The sequence below is a fragment of the Loxodonta africana genome, chromosome 21 (assembly GCF_030014295.1).
Source record: "Loxodonta africana isolate mLoxAfr1 chromosome 21, mLoxAfr1.hap2, whole genome shotgun sequence".
Lineage (NCBI taxonomy): Eukaryota > Metazoa > Chordata > Mammalia > Proboscidea > Elephantidae > Loxodonta > Loxodonta africana.
In genome coordinates this window covers 27,314,576-27,342,194 of record NC_087362.1, presented here as the reverse complement: position 1 = coordinate 27,342,194, position 27,619 = coordinate 27,314,576, and the positions used below count along the sequence as shown (strand labels likewise).

At 51.2% G+C, this 27,619-nt stretch overlaps 1 protein-coding gene and 1 gene segment (V, D, J or C); one reads left to right on the top strand and one right to left on the bottom strand.

Annotated features, from left to right (window-relative positions):
- Positions 1-27,619, bottom strand: part of LOC104846689 (immunoglobulin heavy constant gamma 1-like) — an 868,336-nt gene that overhangs the window by 177,130 nt on the left and 663,587 nt on the right.
- Positions 1-27,619, top strand: part of LOC111752811 (uncharacterized) — a 355,617-nt gene that overhangs the window by 20,028 nt on the left and 307,970 nt on the right. For all 5 annotated transcript variants that reach the window (XR_010318810.1, XM_064273601.1, XM_064273603.1 and 2 more), the window contains exon 2: positions 1,402-1,619. Coding sequence is in view for 4 of the 5 variants with exons in the window: in XM_064273601.1 (XP_064129671.1) it covers positions 1,526-1,619 (94 nt within the window). In the remaining variant the exon portion in view is untranslated. The remainder of the gene's footprint in view (positions 1-1,401; positions 1,620-27,619) is intronic.

Genomic DNA, 27,619 nt, shown 5'->3' with positions numbered 1-27,619 from the left:
TCTGAGATGCCAAGATGTGACTCTGATAAGTTGACCAACTCCAATGGAGGAGTGACTTTTGTGGATTGTCCACTATAAGCCAGCAGACAATGGCTGTGGGGAGGGCGTCAGGAGAAGTGTACCCACTATGAGCAAGATTAGGCTGAGTTGGGGGTTAGCTTTGGCCCATTTGTTTCATGACTAGTATGGACTTCCCTGGTGATGCCTCTGTGGTCATGCTCCAGGGGCTTGGGAGTCTAGGAAACCATGTCACCATGGTGGTACTATACCTGCTGGTTTGGATCATGGGCCACATGGCTGTAGTACCCCAGAATCCATGGTGGTGTGTCCCTTTTTGTTTTAGTTATCTGGTGCTGCTATAGCAGAAATACCACAAGTGGGTGACTTTCACACAAGGATATTTACTTTCTCACAGTTTAGGAGGTTAGAAGTCCAAATTCAGAGCACTGACACTAAAGGAAGACTTTCGCTGTCTCTGTCTGCTCTGGGGAAAGGTCCTTGCCTCTTTTCATTTTCTATTCCTAGAAGGTCCTTGGAAGATCATGTGCCTTGTATCATGTACTAGTTTGCTTGCTTAATCTGCTCTTTTTTATTTCAAAAGAGATTGACTGAAGACACACCTTACATTGACAGTGCCTCAGTAACACAACAAAGAAAACCATTCCCAAATGGAATTATAGCCACAGGTATAGAAGTTAGGATTATAACACATCGTTTTGAAAGACACAGTTTGGTCTACAATACGTTTCAAAATCCTGGGTGAGGCCGCAGTGCCTGGTTGCGGGGCCTGGGGTGTGGGGATGGGTTTTTGCAAGGCGTTGTGAGGCTGTGATTATAACTACCAGAACGATCAGAGTAATACCACAGTGGTGCACTCCTGTTCCCAATCCCCATCTGGCAGGATGGGGGGCAGACAGCCCCAGAGGTGGAGACCTGAGCTTGGGGCTGGGCTCTGTGCCTGAGAAGTTTCTTGCTGAAACACCGGGGGTGAGGGGGCCTCTCAGGGTGACATGGCTATGTCAGCCTGTCATGGGACTCTCCCTGAGCTGGTGGGTGTCTGTCCATCGTGGAAATAAGCCCCAAGGCCATTGCAGCAGCACCCTGGGTGGGTGAATGCCCATCCCCACTGTGGATGGGTTACTTGGGGGCCTTTTACTTCCTCAGAACCAGTTGTATCTGCCCCAGGAAGGCTGGAGGAGGGAGCAGAAGCCAGGGTGGGAGGTCCAGGCTTCTCTAGCCCAGGGGAGGGGGACACCTAGGACAGTGACTCTGCAGTTTGCTACTTATTCTGTGAGAGCACAGGATGTGACTTATGGGCAGAGACCTGGGACCTAGGAGCCCCTCCCAGCTGTGGTTGTGGGTCAGCAGCTGCCCCAGACTCTGCCCTCTTCTTTCTCCCAGGGTGGCCTGGACCTCAATGCCCTGAGAGGGCTGCCTGCCTCCACCTCTGATTTGTGCCTTGCTGTCTCGGCTCAGAGGACTCTTCGTTCTTTTGCTGGCTTCTCCCTCATGGAGTCAGGGGTGGATGGCACCCAGAGACCCTGAGCTACGCAGACGGTCAGGTGGGAGGGACAGAAGTCGCAGCTCAGGACCTGGAGCATTTCCAGCACTGCCAATGGGTAAGTTAAAAAAAAAAAAAAAGAACAACAAAAATATTCATTTGCTCACTATAATCCTATTACAAATGCAGTCTCTGCACCTGGTGAAAATTTAAAATATAAGGCAAAGTGGAAGTGGACAGAGCATGTCCCCTCTCCCTCTGCCACCCTGCCTACCAGGCTGGACTCGCCCCTGTGACCACAGGCAGAAGCCTGCAGTGTGACCCTGTTGGTATTCTCTGTGCATACCAAGAAAGATCAAAATACCCTGGTGAATACCTGCCTCAGCTTCACCTCTCTTGTGCAGAACTGGTGTTATGGATTGAATTGTGTCCCCAGACAATATGTGTCAACTTGGTTAGGCCATGGTTCCCAGTGTTGTGTGATTGTCCACCATTTTGTCATTTGATATGATTTCCCTCTGTGTTGTAGATCCTACCTCTGTGATGTTAATGAGGCAGAATTAGAGGCAGTTATATTAATGAGGCAAGACTCAATCTAGAAGATCGTGTTGTTTCATGAATCAAACTCTTCTGAGATATAAAAGAGAGAGGGGAGCAGAGAGACAGGGGGACCTCATGCCACAGAAAAATAGCTCCAGGAGGAGAGTCGTCCTTGGATCTGGGGTCCCTTAGGGACTGAGAAGCTCCTAGACAGATGAAAATTGATGACATGGACCTTCCTCCAGAGCCCACAAAGAAAGAAAGCCTTCCCCTAAAGCTGGCGCCCTGAATTCAGACTTCGAGCCTACTAGACTGTAAGAGAATAAACTTCTGTTTGTTAAAGCCACCCACTTGTGGCATTCCTGTTACAGTAGCACTAGAAACATAAGACAGCTGGTCAGCAGGCCTCCAACTTCCTCTGATGTCCCAGGAGCAGGGTCTCTTTTCTGTTGTCATCAGTAGGACATCCTTGTCCCATTGTCTCTAAACTCTGAGAATCCGATGTAGGGTGGCAGGTGGGATGCCATGTGCCCTGTGGAAGTTGATGGACACTGCCAGGCTGCAACCCAGGGTGCTGCACCAGGAGCTCAGGGTGTGGCTTTTGGGCAGGTGCTATGTCACTGTGGTAGTAGCAGTAACTACCAGTGCGATATTGTCACAGTGACATACCCTCACACAATCTTCCTGCCAGGAACAGTCCTGTTCACAGTCTGCAGTGGGGATACTGAGAGTTTCAGAAGTTTTGGTATGGAGCTCAGGTGAGGAGGGATGACTCTGAGCAGCCCTCTGAGGGACAAGAGAGAGCTGTGTGCAGGGGCTCCACCCTGACCGAAGACGAGTCCCATGGTGAACAAATCCCAGCGTGGGGTCCCGAGCCTGTGCAATGTTTGCCGGTCGCTGCCTGTGCGGCTTTTGGTCCCTCCTGTTTAGGAGGGCTTTGGGATCTCCAGCTGTTTCCATCTTGTGCTCTGTGTCCCTCTTGGCTGAGGGGACTGTAAGCCATTAGGGTATTGCATCCCTCCTGAGGTTGAGTCTGCTGAAAGCTGCAGCTTCAGAATCAAACCTGGGATGTCCTTCATGCCCTATGGATGGGGCAGTGACCTCTGTGGAACCCTCTGTCTTTCAAGAAATTATTTTACTTCATATAAGTCATTAAACACGTTTGGTGAGAGTTGTTCATAATTTCCCCTTATTATCTTTTAATGTCCATGGGATCAGTAGTGCTGAGTCCTCTTTTATTTTTGGTATCAGTAATTTATATCTCCTCTTTTCTTGGTTAGCCTGGCTAGAAATTTATCAATTTTAGTGGTATCTTCAAAGAACCTGCTTTTGGTTTCATTGCTTCTTTTCTGTTAAATTTCTGTTCTTAATTTCATTGATTTCTGCTCTATTTTTACTATTTATTTTCTTTTTGCTCATGTCAGATCAAATTTGTTCTTCCTTTTCTGGTTGTCTAAAATGGAAGCTTAGAATACCAATTTTATATCTTCCTTCTAATACATGCATTCAATGCTATAAATGTCTCTCTAAGCGCTCCTTTTGCTGCCTCCCACACATTTTGATAAGTTGTCTTTTCATTTCCATTTAGTTCAAGGTATTTTTAAATTTCTCTTCAGACTTCTCTTTGACCTGTGTGTTATTGAGAAGTGTGTTGTTTAATTTCCAAATATCTGGATATTTTCCAACGATCTTTCTGTTATTGATTTCTAGTTTAATTCCATTGTGGTCTAGAACATACTGTTGCCTCTGTCCAAAATGGAGGGGGCATTGCAGAGTGAGTTGTTTGAGATGCCCAGCTATGGCTTTGATATGTTGATCAACCCAGAGTGAGGAGGGGGACTTTTGTGCTCTGTCCACTCGAAGTCAGCAGACAATGGTCATGGGGAGGTTCAAGAAGAGCGTGCCTACTATGAGCGAGACTAGGCTGAGTTGGGGGTAGGCTTTGGCTCTTCTGTTTCATGACCGATATGGACTTCCCTGGAGGGGCCTCTGTGGTGACCCACCAGGGGCTTGACTGTCTGGGGAGCCGTGTTACCACTGTGACACTGTACCTGCTGATTTGGGTCATAGGCTGCAGGCTGTGGTGGCCCTCCGAATCCTTGGTGTTGTGTCCCTGTTTGTCTTAGTTATCTAGTGCTGCTATAGCAGAAATACCACCAGCTGGTGACTTTAACAAATTTATTTTCTCACACTTTAGGAGTCTAGAAGGCAGGATTCAGAGCGCTGGTACTAGAGGAAGGCTGTCCCTGTCTCTTTCTGCTCTGGGGAAAAGTCCTTCTTTGTCTCTTTTCACTTTCTATTCCTAGGTTCCTTGGAAGATCATGTGGCTTGTATCATGTACTTGTTTGCTTGCTTAATCTGCTCTTTTGTATCTCAAAACTCATCCTACACTAATACTGCCTCATTAATGTAACAAAGAAAACCATTCCCAAATGGGATTATAACCACAGGCATAGGGGTTGGGATTTACCATATTTTTGAGGGACTCTATTCAAACCATAACACCCTTCAAAATCCTAGGGGGGTCCACTAGTGCCTGGTGGGAAGGGCTGGACTTATGGATGGGTGTTTGCAAGGTGTTGTGAGGCTGTGGCCATAGCAAGTGGAACTATCACGGTAATACCACAGCGGTGCAGGCCTGCCCCCAATCCCCCTCTGGCAGGATGGCAGGCAGGTGGCCCCAGAGGTAGAGACCTGAGCTTGGGAATGAGCTCCGAGCCTGAGGGGTTGCTTGCTGAGGTACCTGGAGGACCTCTCGGGGTGATATGGCTATGCCAGCCTGTCCTGGGATGCTCCTGAGCTTATGGGTGTCTGTCCAACTCAGAAATCAGTCATCAATCCCGCCACCGCAGCAGAACCCTGGGTAGGTAAGTGCCCATCACCAATGGGCATGGGTTACTTGGGGGTCTTTTATATTCTCAGGGCCTACAGTACCTGCACCAGGAAAGCTAGAGGAGGTAGCAGAGGCCAAAGTGGACGGTCCAGGATTTTGAATCCCAGAAGAGTGGGCAGGAAGGATTGTGGTTTGGAAGTTTGCTCCTTACTCTGTGAGAGTGCAGGGTGTGTCTTAGGGGCAGAGACCAGGGTCCTAGGAGCTCCTCCCAGCTGTGGCTGTGGGTTAACAGCTGCCCAGGCCCTGCCCCATATGTCCTCCCATGCTCACCTGCATGCCAATGCCCCAGGAGGGGCACCTACATCCACCTCCAACTTGTGCCTTGCTGTTCCTTCATAGGGGACCCTTTTATCTTTTGCTGGATTCTGCCTCATGGAGTCAGGGGTAGGTGGCGCCCAGAGACCCTGAGCTCCACAGACAGGCAGGTGGGAGAGATAGAAGTCACAGCTTAGGACCTGAAGCACTTCTAGCACTGTCTAGGAGTAAGTTTTCAAAAAATACACTTATATTGGTTCACTACAAATTCCATTATAAATACATTGTCTGCACCTGGTGAAAATTTTAAAATATACAGACAGTGTAAATGCACTGGTCGTGGCCCCTCTCCCTCTTCCCCCATGTCTACCGGGGTGGGCTCTCCCCTGTGAATTACAGGCACTAGCCCACTCTTCTACCCTCTTGTTGTTCTCTGTGTACACACGAGGACGATGCCCTGGTGAATTCCTGTTTCAGTTTCATCTCGCTTGTGCAGAGCTGGTGTTATGGATTGAATTGTATCTCCCAAAAATGTGTGTCAACTTGGCTAGGCCATGGTTCCCAGTGTTGTGTGATTGTTCACCATTGCATCATTTGATGTGATTTTCCTATGTATTGTGAATCCTACCTCTACAATGTAAATGAGGCCAAATTTGAAGCATTATGTTAATGAGGCAGGACCCAAACTACCAGATTAAATTGGATCTTGAGTCAATCTCTTATGAGATATGAAAGAGAGAAGCAAGCAGAGTCAGGGAGACCTCATGCCACCAAGAATGTAGTGCCAGAAGCAGAATGCATTCTTTGGACCTGGGTTCCTGTGTTGAGAAGCTCCTAGACAGAAGAAAATTGATGACAAGGCCTTCCTCTAGAGCCAAAAGAGAGAGAAAGCCTTCCCCTGAAGCTGGCGCCCTGAATTCAGACTTTTAGCCTACTAGACTGTGAGAGAATAAGCTTCTCTTTGCTAAGGGCACCCACTTGTGGTATTTCTGTTACAGCAGCACAAGATGACTAAGACAGTATGTCATCAGACCTCCAACTGCTCCTACTGCCCCAGGAGCTTGGCCTCCTTTTCTGTTATCAGTAGGACATCTTTCTCCTGTTGTCTCCGAACTCCTACTTGCATGGGTGGGTGGCAGGTCAGATGCCATGTGCCCTGTGGGAGTTGATGGGCACCACCAGGCTGCACCCCAGAGTGCTGCATTGGGCGGGGCTTTCGGGCAGGCGCTGTGTCACTGTGGTAATAGCAGTAACTACAACTACCACTGCAATATTGTCACTGTGACACATGTCCCTACACAATCCCCCTGCCTAGGACAGCCCCATCCACCTTCTGCAGTAGGGATTCCAAGAGTTCCAGAGGTTTGGGTTTGGAACTCAGGTGAGGTGGGATGACTCTGACCAGCCCTTTGGGGGCCAAGAGACAGCTGTTTCCAGGGCTGCCCTGGTGAGTGCTGTGGGTTCCACTGTTACCAAGGAGGAGCCCTAGGTTGAACAAACCCCTGCTGGGATCCTGAGCAAGTGTTGCGTTTGTCTATGCAGACTTTGGTCCCTCCTGCTCCAGGAGGACTTTGGAATCTAGAGTTGTTTCCATCTATTACTCAGTGTTCTCTTGGCTATGTGGACTGTGAGCCCTTTAGGGTATTGCATCCTTCCTGAGGTTGGTTGTTTTGAAAACTACAGCTTTGGGATCAAACCTGGGATGTCATTAATGCTTTCAGTGTCCAGGGCTTGGGGATGGGGCAGCGGCCCCTGTAGAACCATCTTTCAAGGAATTGTTACATTCCATCTAAGTTATCAAACATGTGGGCATAAAGTTGTTCATAATATCCCCTTATTATCCTTGTAATGTCCTTGGGATCAGTAGTCATGACTTCTTTTTCATTTTTGGTATTAGTAATTTATATCCTCTGTCCCTTTTCTTGGTTAGCCTGGCTAGTGATTTATCGATTTTACTGATCTCTTCAAAGAAGCTTCTTTTGGTTTCATTGTATTTTATTAAATGGGTATTTTCAATTTTATTGATTTCTGCTCTATTTTTATTATTTATCTTCTTCTTGCAAATGTCAGATTTAATTTGTTCTTCCTTTTCTGATTTTCTACAGCATAGAATATTGATTTATCTTCCTTCTTTTCTAACGTATGCATTCAATGCTATAAATGTCTCTCTAAGCAATCCTTTTACTGCATCCTGCACATTTAGATACGTTGTCTTTTCATTTCCATTTAGTTCAAGGTATTTTTAAATTTTTCTTCAGACTTCTCTTTTGACCCATGTGTTATTAAAATAAGTTTTTTAATTTTCAAATATTTTTATACTTTCCAGCTATCTTTCTGTTATTGATTCCTAGTTTAATTCCACTGTGGTCTAGAACATATTTCAATGATTTTTATTCTTTTAAACGTGTTAAGGTGTGTTTTATGTCCTGATGATCCACTCCCAAGACCCTCTGAGCTTCCTTCCTGGTCTCACATTGCATGCTTGCAGATGTTTGTACTGCTGTGATGGTCATCTGTACCTGGCTGTAAACCCCAGGGGTGCATTTGTCCTGGCCTCTCAGGGCTTGACATGCACTAGGGTTGCTAGAATATTTATTGAATGATGGAAATATTGTGGGTTTGGGAGTTAACGAAGAAATATATCGTTGACTGGGGGTGGGGACAATTTGCAGAGAAATATGCAGGGTGATCCTGTCTTTAAGTTAAAAGCAGCATTTGAAAATCTCCATGTACTGTGTTTAAGTGGAAGGGGAAGAGCTGAGGCCACAAGAAGCTGAGGCTTGTGGCTGAGAGACAGGGCAGGAGGGGCTGGGCGTCTGGGGAGCTACAGGGCTGGAAGGAGGGCAGGGAAGGGAAAACTGATGTCTTCAAGCTGATTTCTGAGGGCTTGCTGGCCTATAGCTTATCAGCTTTTGTGTGTGGAGGGTGTGGGGTGTGGTGCCTGGAGATGGGGCTGCCACCTGCCCAAGGGGCACTACTGGTCTGGCTGAGACCAGGCCACCCAAGGAGGGCTAGGTGGGTTAAGACCTGTATAACACTGCGGTCATCGAGGTCAGGGCTGACCTGAAACCCAGGCTGTCAATTCCATAGGCCCTCATTCTGTTTTACTTAAGCTGACCCACGCAGACCCAGGAAATTCGGCTGGTAAGTGATGCCCTGAGCACTCCTTCTTGTGTGGAGCAACAGCTCCTGCTGTAGGAGATAGGCTCTGGGTCACAATGATGATATGGGAGAAACAGGTTGGTGAACCCATATGGGGGTAACATGGGGAGTGGGCTGAGCCCTGTACCGCCCAGCCAGACGAACGTCTTGCTGCTCCACTGTGCACTTGAGGTACCAAGAAGAACCTGGACCCTGACTGACTGGTGTGGTATTCCGAAACTGACACAGGTATTTAATCAACACCATGGAGGGGTACAAGCTGGACTGTGGGCTCCACAGAGATCTGGCCACCAGGATAATCCCCCCCTGGTGCTGAGAGCAGTGGGCTTGACTAAGTTGCAGGTAGGCTGAAGGACAAAGAGGTGGAAGGGTTGCATGTCTCTTTCATGTGCCCAGGTTCCCAAGGAGCCTCCAGGGGAGTCTTGCTGGCACACTGCTGCCTCCCCACCTCTGACTTAGCGTGGGCTATGTTCTGTTGGGAGTCCACATATCAGCTGAACTTCACCTTCACTGTGCTGGCCCTGTCAGGCTTCCTGAAAGGGGTCTATGACTCTGGTTGAGCTCCGTCCCCACAGTGGGTATCCCCAAGTTCACTCCCCAGGACTTCCTCCCCACTTCACCCTTTCTAGTTCTTACCATGAAGCAAAGCCCCATGTGGGGTCCAGGCTGTTAGGGTGGGGTGAGTGTGAGAGCCTGGCAGGGCTCAGTGTTCCAACACTGGCCTTTCTGTCTGTCTCCCACCCCTGCTGGCAGCTGTCCATCCAGTTTCTTCTGGGATTCAGTTTTTGGCTTGGTCTTTCACACAGTGGTATATGCTACCATACCCACCTTGACTCAGGGCAGCACAGAATCCCTCTGTACCTGCCACTGCCTTTGGGGAAGTGTGCCAGACAAGACTGCATGGGTGTGGGCTTGAGGAGCTCTATGGCCTTGGCTGTAGCCTCCCTAGTCTCCCTAGTTTCTGAGACCACTGGGTGAGTTTTTTTGTGAGAGGTGTGTCACTATGGTTCCAGCTACAACCACTGTGTCATGGACCTGCACAAATTCTGCTGGGTCTTCCTAGGGCTGTCCTCCTGGGCAAACATTGGCCTTTTCTGAACTTGACAGGGTGGGGTGGGTGTCTTCAGCTCTGGGCTTTTCTCCAGAATTCCAAGTCTCCAAAGTCAATGCACAGGTCAGGATTTGACCCTGGCTGCAGGGGGTGAGGTTGCAGGGAGGGGTGCCTGCGATGGATCATGGCCCTGAGATTAGAGCCCAGGTCAGGGTGGCCTGGTTTTCCTCTTCACTGTCGTTGGGCACTCCGGGCCTCCTCAGTGCTGCCTCAAAGTGTCTGCTATCCCAAATTCCGGCTGTGTTGGCTACCATATAAAGGGCCCCCTGAAGGGCTTTTGGCTCTGGTCTGAGCCACTATGGGGGTAACCCTACCATAAGTGGGTTCTATACAGAATGTCCACTTACCCAGAGTGAGGATCAGGGTTCTCAGGGGCCGCAGGAGACACAGTTGGGAGGCAGGAAAAGGATGGGTGTGGCAAAGGAGCATCTTCAGCTGGGCCCCCCCACATGAGCTGCCAGGGCTGCTCCCCTCTACTTGCATCACTGTCTGTTGTGCCCTGGCCAGGTACTAGATGAAGGAGATGGACCTGGAAACAGGCCCCACCCCTAGGGGTAGGAAGGGATGTAGGGCTGGGTTCTTCCCCTGTGTGCCCCTGCACATGTCTTGGCTGGTATTTGATAGGAAGTCAGCCACAGTGGTAGTAACGACTACCATCATAGTATCACAGCTTCGGAACCTCATACCAAATCTTGAGCATCCAGCATGTGCGCCCCCATCTGGCATGGTTTCTTGGTGCGTCTCACTTGAGGGAAGGAGGTGAAAACCAGCAGAGGGGAGGAAAGAGAGGTGAGAGCTTGAGTACCCTGACGCCAGTGTATGAGTGCTTGGGGGCACTCTGGTAAGAGTTATGGGGCTTGATATGGGGTAAACCCAGAGCCCTGGGGTTACCCCCACCCTTGTCTGCCCAGATAGTCTTCTCTGCCCCTTCTGGAGTGGTGGCCCTGGTGTGGAGCAGGCTTGCGTGGGCCTCCATGCTGCCCTTCTGTGGCCTCTGGACTGGGCTGTGATTCTATTGGGGGTGCAGTACAGGGCAGGGAAGAGTCTGGGCATAGTGACAGCTCTGAGCTCTCAGTGTGGGGCCTTAGAGCCCTCAGGGGACTAAGCAGGCAGGGGTCCGGGTCAGGGTGGGAGGTGGTGGGTGGAGCAGGGTTATCTGAGGTCCAGGTTGCAAAACCTCACCCTTCCCTGCACAGGAGCTCATGCTCCTCACCACCAGGCAGTGGGTATCCTCACAGCCTCAGAGGTCCTGGGTCTGTTCCTGCCCTTTTTCAAGGGCAAGACAGTCTGTGAGGTCAGGCTAGGAGCCACTGCAAGTGAGGGGAAGAGTGGCCTGAGACTTCCCAGCTGAGGGAAGCAGTGTGTGGTTTCCCTGAATTCTTTATGGGTGACACTGGGGAAGCTGCGGCCAGGGGTATGGGTGTCTGAGCACCACTCAGCACAGTTAGATGTGGACAGCCAGAGTCCTCCTCTGCATGAGTGCCTCCTAGATGGGTAGTGGGTGAAGGTCTTTGCTTTGACAGGCCTGTGGCTCTGCCTCCAGAACTTTGTTATGGAGAGGGTATCACGCTTCCAACCCCCAGGACATTTAGGACAGCATGAATTAACCAGGTTTGGAGTTGGAAGGAACCAGGTGGTTTTGAGCAGGGGCCATGCCACTGTGGTAACTACTATCACTCCAGTACCCACAGTGACAAGGACCCAGACAATAATGCCTGCCCCTACAGGGACTGAGGGCCACAGAGAGCCTCAGAGGGCTGGGTCATGTGCCCATGGGAGTCTGAGCTGCCAGTGGTATGGGGAAAGTATATCCCCAGGGAAAGAGAATGGAGGCTTAATGGAGGCCCCCTGGGAAAGTGTGGGGGCACACATTCTAGGCTCGTGGCTCAGAGTCCTTTGCCTCGAGGAATTGTCTGAATGGCCTGGGCCAGCAGCTAGGACTCTCAGCTCTCTTCCTAACAGTCTGGGTGAGCCTGTCCCAGGCCCTTCACTGCTGATGACTCAGTTTCCTCATGATGAGGGAGTGAAGATGGAGACCCTATGGATCGGGCTGGCAGAGGATGAGGGGATAATTGTGTATACGCCTGACTCCAGCCCCAGGTCTCCCTTAGGCTTTGCCTAGTCCCAGGCCAGGCCCTGCACTGCCCCTTTGACCATCCTTGGGCCCACTTGGTTATCACTGGGTTCCCCACCCCAAGCATGACAATCCCCCCATCCAGGTGGTCACACTCTCAGATGGGCACACAGCATGCCCCAGGGTTTGGGAGGCACTGGGCCATGTGTAGAGGAGAAGATTGCTGCTATGGGTGGTGCCGGTGTGGTCGCCACAGCCAATAGTCAGCTACCACAGCTCAACACTCTGTGACAAGAACTGGAGCTGGAGTCCGGGCAGGCTGGCTGCATCCGCAGAAGCAGAGAGGGTCCAGGAGGCCAGCCTCACTCCGTGACCACAGCTGTTGGGCTAGCTTGTGGGCTAGGTGGGGGAAGGAGGTGCCCAGGCTGTCATGACTGCTGGATGTCCAAAGGTCAGGTTGACAATGAGGGCGGATGGGGGGAACAGGAGCCCGGAGACACCATGTATGGTGGTCTGGCTACACTGGGCAACCTCGGGATGCTGGGGGTTTTCCGGAGGGGCACAGGCCAGGTGGTAGGAACTCCATCTGATCTGCGCTGCCTGCAGAGGCCTGAGCTTGGCTGGGATGGATGGCTGGGAGCAGAAAAAAGGAGTGGATGCCAGGCAGCAGGGCTCTGGTTCTGGGCTGGGAGGGGGAGGGAAGGCCTGCAGAGTGTGTGCTGGATGTGTATTAGAGGAACTGCATCAGGACCCACCTGAGCTCAGGTCCTAACTGCCTCCACCTGATTCCTGGCCTTGAGGCTTGAGGAAGGATTCCTATAGGGTCAGCCTAGCAGGGATGCTCTGGGACCCCCTTCCCTGGGGTTTGGCCAATTTCTAGCACAGTATCCCTGATGATCACCTTGTTGAGATGCTGCTGTGGGGAGGGCATGGAACTTCCCCTCTTCTGGGGAGAAGCCCCTGGAGGCCTTGAGTTGGGCGGGGGCCCATGACAGGCTAGGGATCAGTTCCTGCCTAATGGAGCTCCGCCTCACATGCTCGCCCAGGGGTCTACTGTGCAGTGAATATTGGTCCCGCTGCAGTGTCCTTTCCTCTGTCAGCCTCTGGAGGTTCCCAGGCCGAGTTGGCAGTGACTCTCTTTACCTTTTTAGGCTCCTCCATATTAGGGTTGGGGCTCAGCTGCTGTCATGCCCTCTGATGGACAATGGGAACAGTGCTTCCTCAGGGGTTTTGGGTAGGGTCCTTCGTAACGCTGAGGCCTCCTTGTGTCTGTGCCTGGCTCTGCGGGCTACAGCGGTCTCTGGGTGGGTGGGTGGGGGGTGTCTGCCCATGGTGAGCTTGACCTTGGGTGAGGCACCCAGTGTTGCCTTCTGTCTTGTGTGACTTCCTGTGACCAGAGCATGCATGACTCCAGGGCAGCTGGAGTCCAGCTGAAGGCTGGGCTGGGAAGCCCCCATCTAATGGGCAAATGGATGCTGTTCCTGGGTATGGTGCTGGCACTGGCCATGGTAGGCTGGGAGCTCAGGGGCGGATTTTTGCTGAAGGGACTGTCACAGAGGTAGTCATAGCCATACAATAGAAGGGTCTTCAACAAAAAGTCTTCCATTCCTGGACCCCTGCCTTGCTCCAGGCTCCTTGAAGGGTTCACTAGACCCAGGCAACTGGTGCCCTGGACCCCAGATCTCTGCTCAGTAGTCTTCTCTGCACAAGGGGCAGGCAAGCCGCCTGGCACAGTCCCTGTGCACCTGGCTCCTGGGAAGAGGTTTGAGGTGACTCTGTAGTCTGCAAGGTAGGAAGGAACCCAGCCCCTGGGAACTGTGGTCATGGATGCAGATGCATAGTGGCTGCCCAAACTTCCCTCACTGTGATGGGGTCTGTGCAGGAGGTCTGCCCGAGGGGGTCTGTTTGCTGTGGGCTGTTCTTATGCTGGATGGACCAGCTGACCAGTGGCCAGGGAGAGACTCAGAAGGGGTGATGGCCATTACCGGAAGGTTCTTTGTTCCTGAAGTGTAAGCATGGTCCTTGGTTTGCTCCTAGGAGAGGCACAGTGAGAGGTGTGGCTCATAGAAGGCTGGGCTGGTCCACTGACCCTGAATGACTTGTCCCCAGGCAAGGGGCCACACGAGGCCCTGGCACTTTGACCTGGTTGTCCAGTGTCCTGCCAGCACTGTCACTTCTCTTGGGCAACCCCCTGGTTAGGGCTCTGGAGGCACTCCCTCATGGGCCAGGGCCAGTGGGCAGAGGCTGCTTAGTGTCAGTGGGTATGCTGGATACCCCAGCCCTCAATGGAGCCTACCTGGGGCCTCTCTTAGAACCACCCACTCTTCCTTTCCACTGGGAGAAAGGATTCTAAAACAAAACCACTTAGCCCCACTCACCCTCCTCATAGGCTGCAAGGGTCGAATCTCACCACAGCCTGCTGCCTGGCTGGGCATGGGGTGCAGGGTGGTGTGGGGTATAGGGTGTCATTAGAGGCAGGGTGGTACAGAGGGCAGGGAAATATAACCAAGGGCTCCAGTGACTGCGGGGCTGAGACAGTGCCAGTGTGCTGGGGCAGCCCACCCTTCCTGCTGCCTCTGTTCAAAATGGGTTTCCACTTTAGAGTAGTATGGCTGAGATGCCCAGCTGTGGCCCTGATGTGTTGATCAACTCTGGAAGCCCGCAGCCAGTAGCCATGGGGGCGCAAGTAGGAGTGCACGGACTGTGAGTGAGATTAGGCTGAATTGGGGATTGGCTTTGGCCCATCTGTTTCATGAAACATATAGACTCCCCTGGCAGGGTCTCTGTGGTGAGCCTTTAGGGGCTTGGGGGTCCGGAGAGCCAGGTCACCACTGTGGCACTGTACCTGCTGGTTTGGGCCATAGGCCACATGGCTGTGGTACCCCTCCAAATCCATGGTGGTGTGTCCCCATTCGTCTCGGTTATCTAGTGCTGCTACAACAGAAGTGGCTTTAACAAACAATTTATTTTCTCACAGCTTAGGGGGCTGAAAGTCTGAATTCAGAGTGCTGACTGTAGGAAAAGGCTTTCTCTCTTTCTGCCCTGTGGAAAAGTCCTTCTCTCTTTTTAGCTTCTATTCCTAGGTCCCTTGGAAGATCTTGTGACTAGTATCACGTAGCTGTTTTCTTGCTTAATCTGCTCTTTTATATCTCAAAAGAAATTAACTGAAGACATAGCCTACATTAATACTGCCTCATTAATATAACAAAGAAAACCCATTCTCAAATGGGATTATAGCCACGGGTATAGGTGTTAAGGTTTACAACACATATTTTTGAGGGACTCAATTCAGTTCACAACAGCTTTCAAAATCTTGGTCAGGTCCACAGTGCCTGATGGGAGGGGCTGAGGCATACGGATGGGTTTTTGCAAGGCATTGTGGGGCTGTGGTCAGAGCAACCAGTACTATCACAGTAATACCACAGTGGTACACCCCTGCCACCAATCCTCCTGTGGCAAGATGGTGGGCAGGCAGCCCCAGAGTAGATATCTGAGCTGGGGACTGGGCTCTGTGCACAAAGGGTTGCTTGTTAAAGCACCTGGGATTCTTTCAGGGTGGCACAGCTATGCCAGCCTCTCCTGGGAATCACCCTGAGACAGCGAATGTCAGTCCAGCTTGGAAATCAGCCCATCCCTACTGTGCGTGGGTTACTTGGGGGCCTTTGTATCCTTAGGGCCAGCAGTACCTGCCCCAGGAAAGGTTAGAGGAGGGAGCAGAGGCCAAGGGGAAGGCCAGGGGTTCCCTATCCCTGGGGAGCGGGACACCTGGGACTGTGAATGGGAAGTTTGCTTCCTAACCTGTGAGAGCAGAGACCTGCATCCTAGAAGCTCCTCCCAGCTGTGGCTGTGGGTGAGCACAGACCCCAGGCCCTGCCCCATAGGTCCTCCTAGGCTGGCCTCAGCATCAATGCCCGGAGGGGGGTGCCTGCCTCCACCTCTGACTTGAGCCCTGCTGTTCCTGCTCAGAAGACTCTTTGCTCTTTTCCTGGCCTCTCCCTCAGGGAGTCAGAAGTGGATGGCGTCCAAAGATCCTGAACTCCACAGAGCGGCAGGTGGGAGGTAGAGAAGTGACAGCTCAGGATCTGAAGCAGTTCCAGGACTGCCATTGAGTAAGGTTGAAAAAAAAAAAAAAAGACGCATTCATTCACAATGAATCCCATTATAAATGCAGTCTCTGTACCCAGTAAAAATTTAAAATATATGGAAGAGTGGAAATGGACTGGGCATGTCCCCTCTTCTTCTCCCCCCATGACTACCAGCCCAGGCACTCCCCTGTGATCAAAGGTGCAAGTCCACCCTGTGACCCTCTTGGTATTCTCTGTCCACACAGGAGGAAAAATCAAAATACGCTGTTTACACCTCCCTTGTGCATAGCTGGTATTATGGATTGAACTTTGTTCCCCCAAAATGTGTGTCAACTTGTCTAGGCCATGGTTCCCAGTATTGTGTGATTGTCCACCATTTTGCCATTTGATAAGATTTTCCTATGTGTTGTAAATCCTAACCCTATGATGCTAATGAGGCAGAATGAGAGGCAGTTATGTTAATGAGGCAAGACTCAATCTCCCAGATTAGGCTGTATTCCTTTGGAGGTATAAAAGAGAGAAGCAAGCAGAGAGACAGGGGGATCCCATGCCACTCAGAAATAGTGTCAGGAGCAGAGCACTTCATCTGGATCCTGGGCCCCTGTGCTGAGAAGCTCCTAGACAGACGAAAATTGATGGCAAGGACCTTCCTCCAGAGCCAACAGAGACAGAAAGCATTCCCCTGGAGCTGGTGCCCTGAAATCAGACTTGTAGCGTAATAGGCTGTGAGAGAATAAAATTTTGTTTGTTAAAGCCATCCACTTGTGGCATTCCTGTCACAGCAGCACTAATTGACTAAGACAGCTGGTCAGCTGGACTCCAGCTGCCCTGCTGTCCCAGGAGCTGGGTCTCCTTTTGTGTTGTCATCAATAGGACATCCTTGTCCCATTGTTTCAAAACTCTGGAGTCTGCAGGTGGGTGGCAGTTTGGATGCCATGTGCCCTGTGGAAGTTGATGGGCACTGACAGGCTGCACTGCAGAGTGCTGCACCATGAGCTTTGGGTAGAGCTTTTGGTCAGGTGCTGTGCCACTGTGGTAGTAGCAAGTACCACTACTACAATAGGTGTCACAGTGGCCCATGCCCTCACACAATCCTCCTGCCTGGGACAGCACTGTCCACCAAGTGCAGCTGGGATTATGAGAGATTCAGAGGTTTTGGAATGGAGCTCATATAAGAAGGGATGACTCTGATTAGTCCTCTGGGAGCCAAGAGATACCTGTTCTCTAGGCCTGCTGCTTATGGCCCGGGTGAGTGTTGGGGGCTCCACTGTGGCCAAGGAGGAGCCTCATGGTAGACAAAACCATCTGGGGTCCTGAGCGTGTGTGGTGGTTTTCCTGTGGGTGCCTGTGTAGCCTTTGTTCCCTCCTGCTCTAGGAGGGCTTTGGGGTCTTGAGCTCTTTCCATCTGGTATTCTGCATCCCTCTTAGCTCAGTGGTCTGTAAGCCATTCGGGTATTGCATCTCTCCTGCTGTTGGATCTGCTCAAAGCTGTAGCTTCAGGATCAAACCTGGGCTGATCCTCATGTCCTGGGTGCCCAGGACCTGAGATGGGGCCTTGGCCCCCGGGAAACCCTCTGTCAACTGGACACAGGGCTGGGACCAGACCCTGTGGTTACCCTGAGACCATGCTGAGCCTGGGATGAGGGAGGGTTTGGGAAGCAACTCCTGTTGGAGAGGGAGGTGTGAGAAGCATGGAATGGACCCTAATTGTGCCCAGACTCCTGGGGTGCAGGAAATGACTTCTCTGCATGCAGGGGATACACAAAAGGAGAGGGGCCACCGGAGGCTGGGGCAGAGCCAGGGCTTCAGAGTTGGTCTGTGTTAATGTTGCACACATGCGCCAGGTATGGAGATGGGAGTGGTCCCTGGTGCCACTGGTCAGGAGAGTATTGAGATGGAAAGCCTACTTTGAGGATCCTCTTTGGAGGGTGGCTGTGAAGCAAAGCCCTGCATCCAGACTGAAGATGAGCTGCAAGTAGGGGCTCCCTCAGCAGGAAAATGTCTGTGGGACCTGGGGAGAGTGTTGAGGCCCAGGACACACCTGCAATTTGTCTGGGAAAACTTTCCGATCTGTTGTAGCAGAGGCACAGGGGTACTATAAAACATAAAGATTAAAGCAAAATGGAAAAGTAAATATCAATTAGTTCTCAAAACTACCTTTCCCAGTTTGGTCCGTTCTGTTTACACTCCTGTCATCACATGGTGTGGGGTCCTTTTGAACCCCTTTGCCGAACAGGGTTCTCCTGGGAGCTCTGCTCCTGCTTCATATGCTTTGTAAAATGGGAAAGCTTGCTGGACATTCCCGCTAATGGCTGCATCATGGCTTCTTTAGTCCATAGCTGGCTTCCAACATTTTTATAATCACAAATAATTCTCTGAAGAATGTCTGTTCATAAAATGTTTTCTGTCTTTCCCTAATATTTCCTAGCCTTTTTTGTTTCTTTTTTAAATTGTCTGTTACATTCTTTGTCCATTTCTTTTAAGAGTTTTGCTACTTATTAGCATCTATAAGTTCTTTGCATACTAATGGTATAAAAACTTTACATATTTGATGAATTTTTTTTTTTGAGTTTATTATTTGCTTTTAAATATTGATGATTTTTAAATGTAAAGAATCTCTCAGTGTGTTACCCAGTTTCATGGTTTTGGTTTTGGGTTGAAGCTTTGTCTGACTTTGAGTGGCTCTTTGGGTCTGTCTCTTTGGAGCCTCTGCCCTCTGTCCGGAGGGTCTGTTTGGTGTCAGTCTTCTTCTCTTGGCACCAGTGCTTCTGTTGGGGCTTCAGTTTGTTTGAGTGCATCAACCTGTTTCTATTGAGCTGATCATGAGGTTATCATTTCCCTAAATATTGGAAGGAACTCTAAATAGTTCCTAATTCCTGGTTGAATTCTTATTTAATGAACTAGAGAGAATTTACCTTTTAGAATTGCACTTATCAGCTTTGGTTCTTTATTCGTATGTAAATTAGCCTTGACACGACTGGGCAGGTGTCCATCAGCCCTGGGCTATTCCCTGGAAGACCAAATCTCCAACATTAATGCAAAGGTCAGAATCTGCCACTGGGGGAGGGGGAACTGCAATGGAGTGGCCATCTGGATCACAGCACTGTGATTGGAGCCTAGCTCACTGTGGCCTTGTATCCCTCTCTCCACTGTCACTGGCTACTCCAGGCCGCTGCAGTGCTGTCCCAAAAGGCTCTGCCACACCAGATCCTGGCTGTGTTGGCTATCACATGAGCCCCCCATCCAAAAGTCTTTTGGCTCTGGCCTGAGCCACTATGGGAGTAACCCCACTGTGCGAGGGTCCTGCACAGAATGTTCCCTTCCCCAGACTGTGGATCTGTCATTCTTAGGGACCCCGGGAATCCTGGAGGAAAAGACCAGGGGTGGCAGGAATGGGGCGGGGGTGGTAAAGGAGCATCCTCAGCAGAGCCTCCCCCCAAACCCAGCTGCCAGGGTCCCTCCTCTCCACCAACATCACTATCTACTGTTGCCCTAGCCAGATGCCGGGCAGAGGAGATGAGATCTGGAGACAGGCCCCACCCCCAGGGCTAGGAAGGGAGGTAGGGATGGGTTCTTCCCCTGTCTGCCCCTGTAGGTATCTTGGGTGGTATTTGCTAGGAACTCAGCCACAGTGGTAGTAAACAAATTATAGTCATATCACAGTGCTACAGCCTCATGTCAAATCTTTGACATCTAACCTCAGCGCCCCCATCTGGCATGGTTTCCTGGTGCTTCACACTTGAGGGAAGTAGGAGACCACGGCAGAGGGGAGGAAGGAGAGTTCAGGGCTGGGTTGCCCTGGGGCAAGTGAAGGGATGGATGGGGGTAAGAGACACGGGGGCCTGAAAGGGGGCAACCCAGAACCCGTGGGTCTCCAGCTCTCATCTTTGCCCAGACAATTCCCTCTGCACCTTCTGGCCTGGCAGCCGTGGTGTGGAGCAGGCTTCCACAGGCCTTCATTCTGCATTTCTGTGGCCTCTGGACTGGACTGTGGTCAGCGGTTCTATTGGAGGGTTGTCCAGGGCAAAGCAGAGTCTGGGGACACTGAAAGCTCTGTGATCTCAGTGAGTGGTCAGGGGTCTGGTGGTTCAGGTTGGAAGGTGGTGGGTGGGGTGCCAGGTGCCTGGAGCCCAGTTAGCAAGGCCTCACCCTTTCCTGCACAGGAGCTCACTCTGATCACCACCTGGCAATGGGCAACCTCTCAGCCTCAGAGGCCCTGGGTCTGTTCCTGCCCTTGCTTAGGGGCAGGAGAGTCAGTGACGTCAGGCTAGGAGCCAGAGCAGGCCAGGGGAAGTGTGGCCTGAGACTGCCCAGCTGAGGGAAGCATTGTGTGGTTTCTCTGAACTGTTAGAGTTGGTGCTGTTGAAATTGGGGCCTGGATGCCTGGGAGTCTAGGACCCACTCAGCTCAGCCAGATGTGAATGGTCAGAGCCCTGTCCTGCACAGGTGCCTCCTAGGTGGGCAGTTGGTGAGGGTCTGTGGTGTTGACAGGCCTGTGGCTGTGAGTCCTGAGCCTTGAGAGGGGATCATGCTTCCAATCTCTGGGACCTTTGGGAGGGCAGCATGAGGTGACCAGGCCTAGCTACTCATTTTTTTTGCGGGAGCTAGGCAATTTTTAGCAGGATCCATGCCACTGTGGTAACCACAGGGTAACTCCTCCACCCACAGTGTCAGGGACCCAGATGATGTTGCCTGCATCTTCAGGGATTGGAGAGCCACAGAGGGCCTCAGAGAGCTGGGCCAGGTGACCCTGGGTGGCTGAGCTGCCAGTGTTGTGGGGGAAAGATATACCCACAAAAGAATGGGGTTATAATGGAAGCCCCTGGGAAACTGTGGGGGTACACAGTCCAGGTTCTTGGCTTAGAGTCCTTGGTCTCAAGAACTTGCCCCAGTGACTTAGACCAGCAGCTGGGACTCTCAGCTCCCTCCCAGCAGTCTGGGTGAGCCTGCCCCAGGCCTTCCACTGTTCTTAGCTCAGTTTCCCCGTGGTGAGGGAGTGATGATGGAGACCCTATGAATCCCGCTGGCAGAGGAGGAGGGGTTAATTGTGTACATTCCTGACACTAGCCCAGGCCTCCCTCGGCTTTTGTCTAGACCCAGGCCAGGCCCTGCATTGCCCCTTCGACCATCCTTGGGCCCATGTGGTCGTCATTGGGGTTCTCACCCCAAGCACAGCTATGCCCTCCCTCCAGGTGGCCAAACTCACCCAGTGCACTCCTGTGCAGTGAATACTGCCCCAGCTGCACTGTCCTCCTTTCCACTGCCATCCTCTGGAGGCTCCCAGGCATATCTGTAACTGACTCCCCACCTGACCTCCCTGGGACCCTTGTCCAAGGCTGGGCTCCTCCACGTTGGGTTGGGGGCTCAGCTGCAGTCACGTCCACTGGGGGCAGTGGGAACAGTGCTTCCTCAGGGGTGTAGGGTAGGGTCACTGGCAAGGCTGCTTGCTTCCCTGTGTCTGCACCTGGCTCTGTGGGCCACAGTGGTCTCTGGGTGGGGGGTGTCTCTCCATGGGGAGCCTGACCACAGGTGAAGTGTCCGGTGCTATCTCAGGTCTTGAGTGAGATTACCTGTGGCCAGACTCAGGGTGGAATCCAGGGCAGCTGGTGTCCTAGTGCAGGCTGGGCTGGGAAGCGCCCAACTAATGGGCAGATGGATGCTGTCCCTGGGTCTGGTGCTGACCCTGGCCATGGTGGGCTGGGAGCTGAAGTATGGATTTTTGCTGCTGCGTCTGTCACTTTAGTAGTTATCGTTACACAATGGGAGGGTCCTTTACAAAAAGTCCTGGGTTCCTGGGCCCTTGCCCTGCTCCTGGCTCCTTGGAGGGCTCATCTGACCCAGGCAACCAGCGCACTGGACCCCAGATCTCTGTTCAGTGGTCTTCTCTGCACAGAAGGCCGGCGGACAGTCTGGACCAGTCCCTGTGGTCCTGGCCACCAGGAAGGGGTTTGAGGTTATGCTGTACTCTGCAAGGTAGGGAGAACCCCAGCCCCCAGAGGCTGTTGTCATGGGTGCAGGTGCATAGTGAGGTATGCACACTTCCTTCCCTAAGGTATACAGGAGGACTGCCTGAGGGTGCCTGTTTTCTGTGGGCTAGTCTCATGAAGGATGGACAAGCTGACCAGTGGCCAGGGAGAGACTTAGGAGGGGAGAGAGCCATTACTGGAAGCTCTTTGTTTCTGAAGTGTGAGCATGGTCTTGGTTGGCTCCTCGGGTAGGTCAAGTGAGAGGCATGGCTCATAGAAGCCTGGGCTGGTCCAGGGGCCCTGCATGACTTTTCCACAGGAAAGGGGCCATGCCAGTCCCTGGCTGCTTGGCCTTGGTTGACCAGCTTCCCGCCAGCACTGCTATCTCTCCTGGGCAGTCCCCCTAGTTAGGGCCCTGTGTGTGCCCTCTTGTGGGCAAGGGTGGGTGGTCAGGGGCTATGCTGAGCCCACAGGCCTGCCGGACACTGCAACCCCCAATTGCACCTACCTGGGGCCTCTCCTAGAGTTGCCCACCCAGCGTTTCCACTGGGATAAAGAACTCTAAAACCAAACCACTCAGCCCCACCCACCCTCCTCATAGTTAGCAAGGTTCGTTTCTCAACCCAGCCTGCTTCCTTCCTGGGCATGGGGTGCAGGTTGGTGTGAGGTACAGAGAAATATGACCAAGATGCCCTTTGGCTATAAGGGTAGGACAGTACCAGGGTACAAGTCGCAACCCAACATTTCTGCTGCCTCTGTCCAAAATAGGAGGCATCACAGAGAAGTGTATCTGAGATGCCAAGCTGTGGCCCTGATAAGTTGACCAAACCCAAGGCAGGAGGAGTAACTTTTGTGGATTGTTCACTCTAAGCCAGCAGACAATGGCCATGGGTGTGAGGGGGGGGCGGGGCAGGAGGAGTGTACCCACTATGAGTGAGATTGGGCTAAGTTGGGGGTTAGCTTTGGCTCATCTGTTTCATGACTAGTATGGACTTCCTCGGTGAGGTCTCTGTGGTGACGCTCCAGAGGCTTGGGTGTCCAGGGAGCCTTGTCAGCATGGTGGTGCTATACCTGCTGGTTTGGGTCATGGGCCACATGGCTATAGTACCCCCAGAATCCATGGTGGTGTGTCCTTGTTTGTCTTAATTATCTAGTGCTGCTATAGCAGAAATACCACAAGTGGTGACTTTAACTAGCAGAAATTTATTTTCTCATACTTTAGGAAGCTAGAAGTCCGAATTCAGAGCACTGACACTAGAGGAAGGCTTTTTCTCTCTGTCCTTGCCTCTGTTCAACTTCTATTCCTAGAAGTTCATGTGGCTTCTATCATGTACTAGTTTGCTTGAATAAGTCTGTTATTTTTTATCTCAAAAGAGATTGACTCAAGACACACATTACATTAATAGTGCCTCAGTACACAACAAAGAAAACCATTCCCAAATGGAATTCTAGACACAGGTATAGGAGTTAGGATTTATAACACATAGTTTTGAGGGACAGAATTTGATCCATAACACCTTTCAAAAACCTGGGCGAGGCCTCAGTGACTTGTGGGAGGGTCTGAGGTGTAGGGATGGGTTTTTGCAAGGTGTTGCGAGGCTGTTGCCATAACAACCAGAGCCATCAAGTAATACCACAGTGGTGCACGCCTGTCCCCAATCCTCCTCTGGCAAGATGGTGGGCAGACAGCCCCAGAAGTAGAGACCTGAGCTGGGAGCTGGGCTCTGTGCCTGAGAGGTTGCCTGCTGAAACACTGGGCTGGGTGGGGTGGTACTCAGAGTGGCATGGCTATGTCAGCCTGTCATGGGACTCCCCCTGAGCTGGTGGGTATCTGTTCATCTTGGAAATCAGCTCCCTTGCCACTGCAGCAGCACCAAGGTTGGGTGAGTGCCCATTCCCACTGTGCATGGATTACCTGGGGGCTTTTGATATCCTAGGGCCAGTAGTACCTGCCCAAGGAAGGTGGGAGGAGGGAGCAGAGGCCAAGGTGGGAGGCCCAGGGTTCTCTAGTACAGGGCAGGGGGACACCTAGGACAGTGACTCTGCAGTTTGCTACTTATTCTGTGAGTGTACAAGGGGTGCCTTATGGGTAGAGACCTGGGCCCTAGGAGCTCCTCCCAGCTGTGGCTGTGGTTCAGTAGCTGCCCCACGCCCTGCCCTCTTCCTCCCAGGGTGGCCTGGATCTCAATGCTCTGAGAGGGCTGCCTGCCTCCACCTCTGATTTGTGCCTTGCTGTCTTGGCTCAGAGGACTGTTCCTTTGCTGGCTTCTCCCTCATGGAGTCAGGGGTGGATGGCACTCAGGGACCCTGAGCTCCGTAGACAGTCAGGTAGGAAGGACAAAAGTCATACATAGCTCAGGAACTGGAGAACTTCTAGCACTGTCTGGGTATAAGTTTTCAAAAAATACACTTACATTCATTCACTACAAATTCCATTATAAATAGAGTGTCTGTGCCGGGTAAAAATTTTAAAATATACAGAGTGTAAATGGACTGGGCATGTCCCCTCTCCCTCTCTCCTCCTGCCTACCAGGCTGGGCTCTTCCCTGTGATCACAGGCACTAGCCCACCTTTCAACCCTCTTGTTGTTCTCTGTGCACACGTGAGGAAAGGTCAAAATGCCCTGGTGAATATCTATTTTGGTTCTACCTCCCTTGTGCAGAGCTGGTGTCATGGATTGAATTGTGTCTCCCAAAAATGTGTGTCAACTTGGCTAGTCCATGGTTCCCAGTATTGTGTGATTGTCCACCATTTTGTCATTTGATGTGATTTTCCTATGTACTGTGAATCCTACCTCTACAACGTAAATGAGGCTGAATTTGAAGCATTGTTAATGAGGCAGGACTCAATCTACCAGATTAAGTTGTATCTTGAGTCAATCTCTTTTGCGATATAAAACAGAGGAGCAAGCAGAGAGAGAGCGGAACCTCATGCCACCAAGAAAGTAGTGCCAGAAGCAGAGTGCGTCCTTTGGACCTGGGGTTCCTGTGTTGAGAAGCTCCTAGACAGAGGAAAATCGATGACGGGACCTTCCTCCAGTGCCAAAAGAGAGAGAAAGCCTTCCACTGAAGCTGGCGCCCTGAATTCAGACTTCTAGCCTACTAGACTGTGAGAGAATAAGCTTCTGTTTGTTAAGGCCACCCACCTGTGATATTTCTGTTACAGCAGCTCTAGATGACTAAGACAGCAGGTCAGCAGACCTCTGACTGTTCCTGGTGCCCCAGGAGCTCGGCCTCCTTCTCTGTTCTCATCAGTAGGACATCCTTGTCCCATTGTCTCCGAACTCTTACTTCCACAGGTGGGTGGCAGGTCGGATGCCACATTTCCTGTGGAAGTTCATGGATAGCACCAGATTGCACCCCAGGGTGGTGCATTGGGTGGGGCTTTTGGGCATGTGCTGTGTCACTGTGGTAGTAGCAGGAACTACCACTGCAATATTGTCACTGTGACACATGGCCCTACACAATCCTCCTGCTAGGACAGCCCCATCCACCCTCTGCAGTGGTGATTCCGAGAGTTCCAGATGTTTCTGTTTGGAACTTAGGTGAGGTGGGATGACTCTGTCTAGCCCTCTGGGGGCCAAGAGACAGCCGTTTGCAGGGCTGCTGGGTGTGGTCTGGGTGAGTACTAAGGGTTCCACTGTTATCAAGGAGGAGTCCTATGGAGAACAAACCCGTGCTAGGATCCTGAGCAACTGCCATGGTTTGTCTGTGTTGCCTTTGGCTCCTCCTGCCCCAGGAGGGTTTTAGTATCTCAAGTTGTTTCCATCTATTAATCTGTGTCCTTCTTGGCTAAGTGGATTGTGAGCCATTAGGGTATTGCCTTCTTCCTGAGGTTGGTTGTTCTGAGAGCTACAGCTTCGAAATCAAACTTGGGATGTCACTAATGCCCTGGGTGCCCAGGGCTTGGGGTTGGGGCCGTGGCCTCTGCAGAACCCTCAGTCATTCAAGGAATTGTTATATTTCATCTATGTTATCAAATGTGTTGGCATAGAATTGTTCATAATATCCCCTTATTAGCCTTTTAATGTCCATGGGATCAGTAGTGATGACTTCTTTTTCATTTTTGGTGTTAGTAATTTATATCTTGTCTACTCTTTTCTAGGTTAGCCTGGCTAGAGATTTATCAATTTTACTGATCTTTTCCAGGAATCTGCTTTTGGTTTCATTGATTCTTTTCTCTTAAATTTGTTTTGAATTTCATTAATTTCTGCTCTATTTTTATTATTTATCTTCTTTTTGCTTATGTCAGAATTAATTTGTTCTTCATTTTCTGATTTTCTAAAATGGAAGCTTAGAGTATTGATTTTATGTCTTTCTTTTCTAATACATGCATTCAATGGTATAAATTTCTCTCTAAGCACTGTTTTTACTGCATCCCACACATTTCAATAAGTTGTCTTTTCCTTTCCAGTTAGTTCAAGGTGTTTTTAATTTTCTCTTCAGACTTCTCCTCTGAACCATGGGTTATTGAGAAGTATGTTGTTTAATTTCAAAATATTTTGATATTTCCCACCTATCTTTCTGTTAACAGTTTCTAGTTTAATTCCATTGTGGTCTAGAATATACTTTTATGATTTTTATTCTTTTAAATATTTTAGGGTATGTTTTAAGTCCTTATAATCCATTCCCAAGACCCCCCGAGCTTCCTTCCTGGTCTCAGATTGCATGCATGCTGTGTTTGCACTGCTGCGATGGTCATCTATACCTGGCTGTAATCCCCAGAGGGCAGAATGCATTTGTCCTGGCCTCTCAGGGCCTGCCATGCACTAGGGGTGCTAGAATATTTACTGAATGAATGAAACATTGTGGCTTTGTTAGTGAATGAGGAAATATATTGTTGACAAGCTGGGGGGGTGGTGGCACAAGGTGCAGAGAAATATTCGGGATGATCCTATCTTAATGTTAAAAGCAGTATTTGAAGATCTCTATATACTGTGTGTAAGTGGATGGGAAGAGTGGAGGCCACAAGAAGCTGAGGTTTCTTGCTGAGAGGCAGGGCAGCAGGGGGCTGGAGGCCTGGGGAGCAACAGGGCCAAAAGGAGGGGCAGGAAGGGAAAACTGATGCCTTAAAGCTGATTTCTGAGGCCTTGGTGGCCTGGAGCTTATCTGCTTCCTGTGTGTGGACGACACAGAGCATGGCGTCCTATTGTGGGACTGCCTTTCTGCCCAAGGGGCACCACAGGTCTGGCTAAGCCCAGACCTCTGAAGGAGGGCTAGGTTGCTGGAGGCCTGAGTAATGCTGTGGTGGCCAAGGCCAGGGCTGACCTCTAGCCCAGGTTGTCAGGCCCAGAGGCCCCCATCCCCTCTGACTGGAGCTGGCCGGTCTGGACTCAGGAAAGGCAGGTGGTGAGTCATGTTCTTAGCACCCTTCCTGAGTGGGGCATCGGCTCCTGCTGTAGAAGACAGGCTCTGGGCCACAATGATGATATGGGAGAAATAGGTTGGTGAGCACACATGGGGGTAGCATAGGGAGTGAGCTGAGCCCTGTCCCACCCAGCCAGATGATCCTCCTGCTGCTCTACTGTGGGCTTGATGTACCAATGGGTACCTGAGCCCTGACTGATTGGAGTGGCCCCTCAAACCCGGGAGAGGCAGCCTCACAGCCTCAGAGGCCCTGGGTCTGCTCCTGCCCTTGCTCAGGAGCAGGAGAATCAGTGATGTCCGGCTAGGAGCCAGTGCAAGCCAGGGGAAGGGTGGCCTGAGACTGCCCAGCTAAGGGAAGCAGTGTGTGATTTTTCTGAACTGTTAGAGTTGGCACTGGGGAAGCTGGACCTGGGCACCTGGAAGTCTGGGCATTGCTCAGCTCAGCTGGAGGTGGGTGGCCAGAGCCTTCTACATGGGTACCATCTAGGTGGGCAGTGAGTGAGGGTCTTTGCTGTTGATAGGCATGTGGCTATGCCTCCCGACCATTGTTATGGAAAGGGGATCATGCTTCCAACCACCGGGACCTTTAGGAGGACAGCCTGATGTGACCAGTCCTAACTATTAATATGGCCCACAGGAGCCGGGTGATTTGTAACAGTATGCCAC